The following is a 12950-nucleotide window of genomic DNA, read 5'->3' as shown; positions in this document are numbered from 1 at the left end:
AATTCGGTGGAAGATGGAGGACGGGAAGTTTCTTCTGCCCAAATAGCGTGACGCTAAAAAAATAGAACTTCTCTACAGTCAAAAATTAAAAACTTTAATAACTTATAACTAGCTTACTTCGTAATCTAGAAAAACATTAATTTTCAGCTTCACGCTTTATCCCGCATATGGCAGAATAGGCAGAGCTAAGACACTCCGTTCTCCGCTCTCAGCTTGATTCAAATACTTTATGTGTCATACTAAACCCAATCCAAAAAAAATACACAAAAAAGAACATTATACAGCATCTGGACGCTATAATATATCAAATTGCGTAATTACTTCGGCGAATTATTTCACCCAATTAGCTTCTAGAAAGCAATAGAACAAAGATTTAGATGTAAAACATGCTTGAAATACTAATATAAATTGATTTTTATTGTTTCTCTTATTAAGTTCGTTTATTTGGTTTACTTTTGATATACTCTTTGCGTCATCTATACTGTTTGTCCGAAGTAACTGTAGATAAATGTGCATGAACCTAAAAATGTTTACTGTATAAACACATGTAAACTTTTAAATATTAGAACTCGCATATAGCAGACTAGGCAGAGGGAACCTGGACGCCTAGTGTTGAGACACTCCGCCCTCATTCGCCCACTTTCCGCCAAATAAATATACTTAACTATATAGTTGATGTATTAAACATCATAATTCACGTTATACGATAATACGTAAATAGTAAAGCGTTATAAATTATAGTTGAGGCCGATACACACATCAAGCGACTCCCTAAGGATCGCTTTATTTGTAACCTAATATTATTAGAATAGATAATTCTGAATAATAAACTTTATATTATTATGAAACTAGCAAACGGGACAGGTTGTGCCTTTGATTCCCATTCGAGGAAATGAAAATGAGACCAGTCCTGGCACAACGCATCGCCGGGGCTCAAGTAGGTATGTGACAATAATAATAATAATAATAATAATAATAATAACTCTTTATTGTACACCCAAGAAAAGACACAAAAAATACAATAACATTATATAAATGTACAAAAGGCGGCCTTATTGCTTAATAGCAATTTCTGCCAGGCAACCTTAAGGCAGAGGACATAGCAAATTAAGATAGGGGTAGGGTGCAAAAAAAAATATAATTAAGGGTATAAAATAAATAAGAATATATTTACCATAAATAACACATACAAAGCATACGTAAATAAATATAGCCGTATCAATATATATACATACAAATACATACACATATACATATAAACTACATACATACATAGATAAAGATAAGAACTAAATGGTAAGAATAAAATGTGTAATGGCAGAGAGAAAAAAAAAAGAAAAAGAACCTAAGTCTTAAAGTGACATAAAGTGTAACTTTAAACGACGCTTGAAGGTTAGAAATGTTTTGGCATTTCTGACCACTAAAGGAAGGGCGTTCCACAACCTACACGCTGTTACAGTAAATGAACTGCTGTAGAAGGAAGAAGTGTGAGAAGGTATTTTGAGGATAAGATTACGTTCAGAGCGAAGAGAGCGAGAATGTGTCTCGCCCAAAAACTCAAAACGTTCTTTAAGGTAAGGAGGCGAAATTGGATTGAACAGAATACAGTAAAGAAGATGAAGGATGTGAGTATTCCTGCGAAGGCGGATAGGGAGCCACTTGAGTTTTTTACGGAAATCAGAGATGTGATCAAATTTGCGTAGGCCAAATATGAACCGAATACATAAATTTTGAATACGCTCAAGTTTATTTAATTGCTCCTCTCTTAAGTCAAGATAGCAAGTGTCAGCATAATCAAGAATCGGTAGAAGGAGAGTATTTGCTAACGAAATCTTAGTAAGTATAGGAAGAAAATTACGCAAACGTCTAAGAGAACCTAAGGATGCAAATATCTTTCTGCTAACCTCACTTACCTGTGAATCCCAAGACATATTATTATCCAGAGTGATACCAAGATCTTTTACAGTTTTGCTGAATGGTATAATGTCACTATTAATAAGTACGGGTGGTAAAGTCGATACATCTATTTTTGAAATAAGTTTTGAACTACCAATTAAAATCAGTTGAGTTTTTTTTGAGTTAAGATGTAGACCAAATGACTTACTCCAAGAAGATATACTCTCCAAGCTATTGTTAATGTCCTTGATTGCGGTGGGTAAGTCCGATATATTAGCTTGATTGTATATCTGCAAATCGTCTGCATATAAATGGTAGAGAGAAGAAATAGTATCAGAAATAGTATTAATAAACATAGAAAATAGCAAAGGAGACAACACGCCACCCTGCGGAACACCAGCAACGACAGGAGTCCAATCAGAGTACGAATCTTGTATTCGCAAACGTTGCCGACGTCCGTACAGGTATTCACGAAGCCAGTTAATTGCATCAGGAGATATGTTAAGTGACTTTAAAGTAGCCAGCATGATATCAAAGTCAACGGAGCCAAAGGCATTGCTGAAGTCCAGCAACGCCAAGACTGTGACTTGTTGCCTATCCATGCCAGAACGAATGTCATCAGTAATTTTTACTAATGCCGTTGTCGTACTATGACCAGGACGGAAACCGGATTGCAAAGGGTTCATAAGGTTACGTTGGTAAAGGAACTGAGTGAGTTGGGTCTGAATTAAGCGCTCAAGGACTTTGGATAGGAAAGGAAGAATAGAAATAGGACGGTAATCAGAGAAATCAACAGGATTAGGTTTTTTGGGTAAAGGAATTATTTGTGCATCTTTCCATATTGAAGGAAATTGCTTTGAGCATATAGAGTGATTAAATATACATGTAATTACAGGTAATAAGATATCGAGGATGAGACTGATCATTTTGCGACTAATGCCGTCAGCACCGACAGCATCAGATTTAGTGGCTAAAATTGTCTTCTTAACATCACTTTCTGCAAATAAACTAAAGAAAAAACTAGGAACACCTGGAGTGGATAAAGCATTAAGATGGTTAATAGTAGATAATTTTGTTGCGTTATTAATAACACAGGAAGAAGAGAAATGTCTATTAAGTTCATTTAAATTGATATTCTTGGGATTTATAAATTGTTTCGCTTTTCCAACTCCGATAGATTTTAAAAAATTCCAAACTTTATATGAGTCTTTTTCCTCTATTACAGATTTGTGTATATGGCGTCGTTGGTTATCTCTACACATCATATTACAGCGATTGCGAGCTTTATTGTAATTTTGCCGATTGGTATCATTAGGATTTTCTTTGAATTTCATTTTAGCAGTATTCTTTTTATGTTGCAGCTTTTTAATTTTGTCTGTTAGCCAAGGAGCAGGATAATGTTTTATTCGTACGGGACGCAATGGAGCATGATGATCATATAATTTTAATATGTGCGAATTGAAAAGAGCCAGCTGATCATCAGCTTCAGTACAGATTAGTACACTCGACCAATCGATTGCAGCCGCGTCCTCACGCAAGCAATTTAAATCTATACCACCAAAATTACGTTGCAGAAGGATTCTTGATTTAGCTTTAGGGGGCCTAATTTTATAAGATAAATATATGAGATCATGGTAAGAGAATGCTAAGGCAGGATATTGGCCATGTTTTTCAACATGGTCAATAGAAGAAACAATCATAAGATCAAGTAATGAGGGAACGCAGTTAGGGAAGTTATGAGTAGCGGATAGGGGGAGTAGATGTAAGTTAGCACCATCGACTATAGATTTTAAGCGGGACGAACGATGATTTTTCTTCAACATACAAGTATTAAAGTCGCCCATTATAATAGTGTGATCGTAGGAAGGTTTATAGTTTTCTAGCAGGGTTTCAAATGATAAAAAGTAATCGACCGCAAGGTTAGGGTTATAGTAAACACCAAGAAGAATCTTAGTATGAGTAAAGCAGACTTCAATAAGGAGATGTTCTGGACCAGAGCTTGGGTCACTTTTGGAAAAGTCTACTAAGCTATAAGGAATGTGTGTGCGTAGATAAATGGCAACGCCACCTCCTACTCGACCTATACGATCGTTACGGATCAAATGAAACCCGGGTAGTAAATAAGAAGCCGAAGGGAGGCATGGTTTTAACCATGTCTCTGATACTAGAATAGCATGTACATTATTATTGTTGAAAGAAGATAAGAAATCTGGGAAGTGTGCAGGAATACTTTGCGAGTTCAAATGAATAATGTTAAAATTTTTCAGTACGTCTGAGAAATTTGAATCTAATGTTTCACTTAGCGTGGGGATACTTAGAAAGCTGTCATTACTGCTTAATCCATCAGAAATAGCCGAAAAGGAAAGGAAAGAATCGTTGGAAGTATTAATGTTGATTGCCATTATAAGTATGAGGGAAATATATAAATAATAAATAAGTTATATAAAATAAATAAATAAATATAAATAAATAATAAATAACAAAATATGAATAAAAATAAAATAAGATAAAAATAATAATAATTAAAAAAAAAAATACAAATGTAAAAAGTATAACACGATAACCCGTTTTAGCTTCTAAATTTGCTAAACCACCCGCTAGTTGGAAAGAGAAACCAAGAAAGAAAAATAAAAACAAAACAAATAAAAAAAGTAAAAATTAAATAAAAACAATATAAACATTTCCATGTGTACCATGAACACAAAGAAATATGATTAGTAAGAACAAAACTTATATATAAAAAAAATACTTAATAAATAATTTAAAAAATAAATAAATAAAAATAATGTATGACAGAAAAAAAAAACAAGCACAATTATAAATTAATGACAATTACAAAAGAAGAAATATAATAAAAAAATAAACACTAATGAGAAAATTCTTTAACCAATAAATAAAATATGAGACAACAGCCAGCAGTATAATGCTATGGTAGCCTATTATATTCTGTCATACATTATTAATACTTTCTTAAGCGTTACATGTTACTTTAAACAATGACAGATCTTAATGCAGTGTAACAAAACATTTGATATAAGAAATATAAGAAATAAGTATAAAGTACAAAAATTAAGTAACAGAAAGAGAAAAAAGAAAAAAAGAAAAAAAATAGAAAAACAGAGACTCAAATCATAATAAACTTAGATAATCTTTTATAACTAGGCACATGTAACTTAAAATATAAAAAAAAAGAACAGTGAAAATACAACAAAAAATAAATAAATAAAATAATATAACAGTTATAATGAGTACACAGTTACTTCTTCACCACTCGCTTACATCTTTGGACTGCTATTTTATTATTGGGGCACATTGGAGCAGCAACAGTGTCCGGCACTACTAGTGGAGGTGGTGGAGGTGACCTTGACGGTGCGACGGGTATGCTTTGAAGTTCAGAGATGCACTCAACTCGATAACGCAATCCATTGGGGGCAATTACGTTGATGGAACCATCCCGCGTCCAGCACTTCCCTACACCAAAACGTTGTCTTGCTAGCATGAATACGTCGTGACGGTTTTTTGTCAGGAATTCAGAAACAGTGATACCTGAACCTTTCAGTTTAGTTTTCGAAAGCCAGACACTATGGCGCACATGCGCATTAGAGAATTTAACTACTATTGGTCTGGGTTTATTTCCAAGCGCACGACCCAACCGATACGCGGTTTTAATGTTTGAAGGGGCAAAATCGGCCACGTCCAGATTTTTCACTACTAAATTAGTAACGAGGCTGTCAATCATTTCCGTTTTTTTTTTCTTCGACTCCATGGAAGAGGAGCATTTTGCTTCTTCTAGACATCTCGATACGGTCAACATTCCGCGCCAAGACTTCCACCTGTTTTTGCAACGTAGTCAGTGCAGTGTGGATAAATTTTTTGAAGGAATTAAAATCAGTTGCCAACGATGTAATTGTGGTTGGAGAAGCAGATTTGTTCAAATCTTGTTGGAACTCCTGCATTCTAGCATCAAACATCTCAGTCATAGCAGTTATAGACTCCTTGAGTGCGTCCATTGTATGACGTGACTTTGTTAAAAGGAAACACAATAATTCACAGGGAATTTATAGTAGGATAACACTAGCGGTAGGTTTATTTACTTCACAAGCACATAAGTCACATTAAAATATTCGTAAATATAATAAAAAACAATAATGAATGAAGAGCTCGAAAATCTGATGTTGACTTATTCACACCTACCCTCGACAATCAACACGACTTATTGTGGGTTCGATCCTCACTGAGAAAATTAATATTTTAATTTTTCGCTCTGGCAAAATGCGGCGTTAAGTTCCGCCACCCAATATTAGTATATTAGTATATATATATATGCCTCCAGAATTTGGCGGAAAATGGGGAGTGTCTTAACACTAGATTCTCTCTGTCTACCCTGCTGAGTAAGGGACATAGCGTGAAGCCGATTTAGTTTTTAGTCTTTGTTGAAATAAACGTCACGTCAGCGTCAGAATTGAGGACGGAGTGTTTCAACACTCTAAGTCCTGCCTGTCCTTTAGCAGAGACAGTGCGGGGTTGAGTTCCCCCACGCAACATCCAATGTCTCGAAAATTGGACTAAAAGTGGAGAACGGAGTGGTTTAACATTAGGTTTCCTCTGCCTACCCTGCTATACAAGAATAAGGTGTCAAGTTGAAAAATAAATATATAAATAGATATATTCTTCATATTCTTAAACAATAATTGTGTCCATGTATGTGCCGTCAGATTACGCGGCCCATTTGTATGCTGTCAGCTTACAAGTCATATTTATTTTGGGTCGGCTTAAACTACCCTTTTGCGGTATTTTTTATTTCGCGGATGTGAAACCTAGAGATAGTATTCGTTTTATATTTTCATTCTCTAAAGCCTAATTGAGATGTCAGTTTTCTAAGTTTTTATATGTTATAGCTTTATTTGCGTGAACCTTGAAATGTAAAATGGAAAATCCTGTTTTTCCTCCTTTCTGTAGTTGTTTTGGAAAATCTTTTTGTAGTGCTTTCCTACACTCCCTAAAGGTCAGTAGCAGTAGAGTTTTATATTATGTAGATATATATTTAAGTAATATTTGTAACACAAGTCGGGTAGAAAATAGAAAAAGGGGTGATATACCAATATTAAAATAAGTATCTTAACGCCTTTTCCAACGTCTTCCTTATTTTCAAGACATTACGTGTTAAATGGCGGAGAAATAATTTAAATTTAATCTTTCTATCAAACTGGAACCCAACCCAAGCCCTATATATTTCACATACACATATTCTCCCACTGTTCCACCACCACCTCAATTAGTTATACAAAGACTAATAAACGGTAATGCATACATAGCACTCTGTAGTGAGAGATAATATTAATTTGCACACTGCTACGGCCACTATCAGTGGGTATTACACTCGCTTTTGTAATATACGGTTGGTTTCCTTGTGTCCAGTACTAAGTACGATTAGAGCATTTACCTAATAGATATTACATACATACAGATGAATAGCAAATATAGTGAGAATTGCAATAAAATCATTTTTAATATTTGTTAATCATGTATCTTTTTTTATGTAATATTCATTTTAAATTGCCTTTGATTGTAAACTCGATTATGGATGTAGGTTTGAATCTCACTCAGGGGAATAAAGTAATTTCATTTCCTTGACCTGGTAATTAGACAAAACGCAACGTTGAGTTTCGTCAATCAACGCGTAATGTCTCCAAAATTGAATTTAGTTTTAGTTTTTTAATTCCGCTATAAAACAAAATAGGAGGAAACAAGAGCACGGTGTGTCCTAACACAGTCATCCTCTTTCAATCGCGCTATATGTTAGAAACTCAAAAATTCTAACACAAGTTTTCTTTAACCAACATTTAGGCGGAGAATCGTGTCACTAAATCACTAAACACTATCCATTTAAACAAGAAACTTAGCCAAAACGGAAATGTACACGAAACGCTACATTCCAATTGTATTTAACTATTAATGTTTGTAGAAGCTATTCTAGTCCGCATCTGCATATAGATAGAATACAGGAGCAAGGCTTTTTGTCTCAGCAGAATTACTAGGATTGTTATTGTAGTGGAGTAGTGCCTAACATTAGTCTTGGAAAGCTATCTGGGCGTTATCGTAGATGCTTTTGAATTTCACTCAAGATTGTATATGTAGAATGCACTTTAGATTTTAATGTATAAAGCGTTTTTTTTATAAGTTTAGAGTAATACGGCTTTTTAAAATATTTTTAAAAAACATGAGCTTTATGCTGTATCCCGCAGATAGAATATCTGAAAATTGGTAGAGGGAGCCTAGGGTAATTCTCTGTTCCCTAATACGCAGGACTTTCAAGACTGCCTGTTGAGTGGCAGAATGCATTTTGTCTTGTTATCAGGGAGGAAATTTCCTATCAACATTATTTTATAATACTAATACAATAATTATATAGTAACTTTAGGCATTTTCTAAATACAGTAGGATAGACAGAGATAATGTTGTGTTGAGACACTTCGTTTTACACTCCATAAATATTAGGAACTCTATCAGCGCCGTATCTTTCCTTGTTAGATTTTTTTATCAGAGTGGAGAAGAGAAACCCATTATTATCGCATGAAGAGTTAGGAACTTCCCAACTATTGACGTCAATTATTCTTTATAATATAAATTACTTCAATATTAAAGGCCCTTGTGGGACAGCGTCAAATTGCTATATAACTTTCATTTATCTGTTTTAATAGACAAAATGCGAGACTGCACAGCATTACTCAATACGAAATATCTCGGAACTTGGGCGGAAAGTGAGCAACGGAGTGTCTCAACACTAGATTCTCTCTGCTTACCATGCTATGTAGCACCTAGCATAAACCCACGTCTAAATATAAAAATAGAAGCTCTTACAATTCTCCATACTCTTAGCAAAGCTGCCTTGTAATCCGATCGTAGCTTTGTGTTTAACTGACACTACTGACCCTATTACGTCAAATTGACGATTCTAGAATGTTTGTAAATGCTTGCACTTTGTATTTTAGATAAACTGATAAAGCTTTATGTATAGAGTAAATCTGTAATTTTGTAGATATTTTTTTCCTGCATAGTATCTAGTAGTCTAACCTTCATTTTCATTTTCCTCTTAAATTTTCAAGACAATGCTTTTGAGTTGTGAAACTCAAAGCAGAACTTTGCCAGAGTTAAAATGCATTTTTTTTTAGTTTTTAACTATCACTGTTAATTTCTATATAGGTAGTTTTAAAATTATCAACTATTCATTAATTTAAAATGGTATAAGTACAAACGAGTAAAAGGTATTTGAATTTACAAACAATACTTTTCACAACAGATTCAGTTTGATTTTATAAGGAAATTTATATAAAAAACATGCATAATATTTACATAAATTTAAAACGATAATATAATTTTTATATTAAAATTTTATTTACGGCCGCACGTTAAGTATAAATTGAATCATCCATTTGAGCCGATTGCTTGTTACGATAACGCGACTGAATATGATAGTATATGATTCAATGAATATTCTCGTTACGTATTGGAGTTAAAAATAATTCTGCTTTTTCCCGTTAAATAGGGTTACCTAGTGTTAAAACACTACGTTCTCCACGCACTGCCCAATTTTCGAGACATTGTGTATAGTATTGCGGTACTCAAATTTGCATAAAATAAAGCAGTTTTGGGCTTACATTTAATAAGCTCCTAGCTGGGAAGTGGGACGTCTCAACTCACAGTGTCTAACACTAGAAGTAATGCAAGAAATGTATTGAGTTTTCATTATCTGTTTTTTATGTGCGTTTAGCTTTTTCAATTTCATAAAATTATTATTTTCATTTTAGTACAATTTACCTTTTGAAGAAAAGTTTGTATTTAAAAAATTTTTAGTTTTGTCTTAATAAATATTAAAAAAAACCTAAAACAACCAAAATAATATAACTATAATTACAAAGCTCAAAATACTTAACCGTCTCAGTAACTACATACTGCTTAACTTAGTAAAGAACATGTCAAAAGTTTAATTTAGCAAATTTCTCGCCTGACATTATATAGAGAATATTAGATACGAGCACTAACTACTACATATAGTACGGTTCAGGAGAAATGAGCATCTGCATACTTTGAAAGTATGCCAACTGCGGCCAGGGCATAGTTCTATAAGATGCCATCACTTTGTACTTCGTGGTTAGGATGAATAATTTGAAATAAAAGTTGAAGTTGGAGTTTTTCTGACCCTTCGGTCGATCTGGTTCATGAATTATATATTAAATGATCAGAAAATGTGGACAGCGGCTGGCTAAGTTGATGGTAGTGGGTTCGAAGCCTGTTCGTGGGAATTAATATTTTCATTCATTTACTTTAATTAAAACAATATATTACTTAAAAATTCTGTGGAAATTACTCAAAATTTGAAAGATTCGGCTTCACGCTTTATCCCGCTAAAAACAGAAAGGGCAGAGGAAATTTAAAGTTAATACTATTCATTCTTAACTAATTTGAATTTGTTCAAAATTTTAATATTTTAAGTTTTTAATTTTGAGAAATCTTCTTCTACAATTCCTAACCTCACCTACATCTTCTACATGCTATTATATTTCTACTTCTAAATCTTACTTCGTGAATTGTCTGTCAATCAATCAGTAATAGAAATGTTATATAAATCAGCTTCACGCTGTATCCCGCGCACAGATAAACTCTGGAGGCATTGCGTGTTAAGTGGCAGAACCCAACGCCGCCCTTTGTCTCAACACCAGAGCGAAGAAATGGAAATATAAAACTTCCTCCAAATGAGATTTCAACACACCGACACCCCATAGGTATATAGTACCTTTAGATGTCAATAATAATATTTTACTCAAAATGAACCTACGACTAACATATGTCGCACTAAACACGCCATTCTTGTATATTAGATGTAATAATCAAGAATATATATTAGGGAACAGTAAGAGAAACGGAAAATGTTACAATATAAGGCTTCCGCATATTATGGTACAGAACATTCCTTCGAATGTATTGGACGTGAGAATATACCGCATCTGTTCAACCACGTATATAAACATGGTAAAGAAAATAAATCTATATTATATATATTTAGATTGCTTTAAATTAATGATTTTATTTTTTATTTGCGACTTTCATAGCGTGAAACAGTGTTTGATAGTGAGCGCGATGATAGTGGGTTCAATCAGCACACGCTGTTATTTAACTTGCTTCTTATCCCTAGAAAGATAGTCTGCCTCAAAATTACGCATTCATTTTAAATCCATCGTTGTGCGATTCGGATATATTCTAAAACCTTTCGTGACTAAGACTTATTTTGGAATATAACGCCTATGTTAGTCAAAAATACGTCTTTTACTAATTATTGTAAAAGATAAGGGATGAAACTAAAAAATCACTTGTCTATAATTATGCTGGGACAAGTTTCCCATTACAAGTTTTTTGTATATTTCGATTTTTACAAAAATTGAAGCTATCTTCGTGGCATTTATGGGTTCGATCCACTCTAGAAAGAATGACTATATAAATTATCTTCATTTTCCCGCTGTATTAACATCAATTTTGCATTAGAAACGTCTTTGATAGTATTTTGAGGACTATGTAGAACTGGTACAAGGACTTTGCAGTGATACGAGTGTTTTGTTTGTCATATAAGTTTCTAACATTCAGCTCAATTTACAGTTCGTGAAAGTTTTACCGGAAGTACGAAAGTGCATTGTTTGTTTCAGTAACTACATCTTGTTGAAAGAAAACTTGCTTAATTTTAAGTAAAATAGTTAAAGTTATAGAAGAGTTAAAATTTTAAGATATGGTTGGGTAAAAAAACCAGCACCATGTTTTTTAAGATTGTAGTTACAGGCAGATTTGCCTGTGCTTGACTTTAGTCACTCCGTCCTCCACTTTCGGGCGACGACGGCGGAGTCGGGAGTGCCTTAAAAGTAGGCTCCCTCTGCCTACCCTGTAACTTGCCGGCCACAGCGTGAAGCTGATAAATTCTAAATGTTGTTAGTACCAAAACTATCTTGACACATGCAGGAGCTTTATGTCAGGGAAATTAACGTGTTGAGGTGGATATGCAGAGTAAAGTGGTCTGACCACAAACGAAAGCCTGCTAGCCACAAACTAAAAGAAGTTCCTACCTGGATATGTCTGTTCTCAGACGCCCACCCAGCGGACGCCCAAGGAAACAATGTTTTGATGTCATGAAGTAGAACGTGAGATCCAATGGAATAACCTCTGATGATGTGGAAAACCATGCAAAGTAAAGTAGGATGCTTGGGAAGGTTGACTCTGGTAACAAAATCCTTAACCTCTGCTACCTTACAATATTTTTTGCCTGTTTAACATTATATAATATCAGTAAAAAAGTTTAAAACTAACTCAACTACAGTAGTTTCGGTCTACATCGCGCAAGGCACTCGAGTGTGCATTTCATCTATATGCAGATGTGAATTCAGAGGGGAGACGTTAATGTTTCAAAATGGAAACCAGTTTAGTTTGATATTTCGACTGGCCACTACGAACTGGTTGGTTTTTTTATTCACAGTGTATGGAGGCTAATGCAAAATCTATAGAGCCTAATGTGTTTTTAAATTATTTTTAGTTTGTGGCCAGAATTTAGATATGTTTTTTTCATGTGCATATTTAGCATATTTTAGTAGTATTAGAGATGTTACGTTAGCGTAATTCAACGCCGTTTGTTATGCTGACTGCCTCATTTCAATCAAGTTTAATATTTTTACTGCATACAGCGGGTTAAACTAGTCTTTAAGTAGGAATCGAACCCAGAAAGGAAGCCACAATATCGACTAACGACTAACATAATAAAATTTAATTAAACTTCTTCGCATAGGTTATTTCATATAGGTCTAGAATAAGTTTGTATACATTAGATGACTTTGAAATTGTATTGTTACGGAAATTATTGTAATTTAACTTGATAAAGGCATTCGAAGTTCGCAAGTTACAAATCGATTAAAGTTTTTGAATTAACTTCGAGAATGAAGATATATTGTAAATTTTCATGTTGTTTTAGATTTATTTACTTCTAAATACTTACAAGTAACGTAATTGTTAATAATGTG

General features: G+C 33.9%; 1 protein-coding gene across 1 annotated transcript; it reads right to left on the bottom strand.

Annotated features, from left to right (window-relative positions):
- Nucleotides 1-728: 728 nt before the first annotated feature.
- Nucleotides 729-3740, bottom strand: LOC146531670 (uncharacterized). Its single transcript, XM_085198583.1, has 3 exons — nt 2105-3740; nt 1914-2023; nt 729-794 (listed from the first exon to the last, which is right to left on the bottom strand). The coding sequence occupies exons 1-3, from the start codon at nt 3738-3740 to the stop codon at nt 729-731; spliced, it is 1812 nt and encodes a 603-aa protein (XP_085054709.1).
- Between the last annotated feature and the right edge of the window lie 9210 nt (nt 3741-12950).

The sequence above is a fragment of the Heliconius melpomene genome, chromosome 15 (assembly GCF_056956725.1).
Source record: "Heliconius melpomene rosina isolate 202511_hmr_F chromosome 15, ASM5695672v1, whole genome shotgun sequence".
Classification (NCBI taxonomy): Eukaryota; Metazoa; Arthropoda; class Insecta; order Lepidoptera; family Nymphalidae; genus Heliconius; species Heliconius melpomene.
The sequence above is the reverse complement of the archived record's forward strand: the minus strand, read 5'-3'. Positions and strand labels throughout refer to the sequence as shown.

Bases quoted from the DNA above. Each gene is read 5' to 3' on its own strand.
- LOC146531670 (XM_085198583.1), bottom strand. From the start codon at position 3,740: ATGGGCGACTTTAATACTTGTATGTTGAAGAAAAATCATCGTTCGTCC. The intron at 2,024-2,104 runs GTAAGTCATTTG...TTTCAAAAATAG, and splicing joins GGAGAGTATATCTTCTTGGA to ATGTATCGACTTTACCACCC. The intron at 795-1,913 runs GTAAGTGAGGTT...TAATAATATTAG, and splicing joins ATATGTCTTGGGATTCACAG to GTTACAAATAAAGCGATCCT.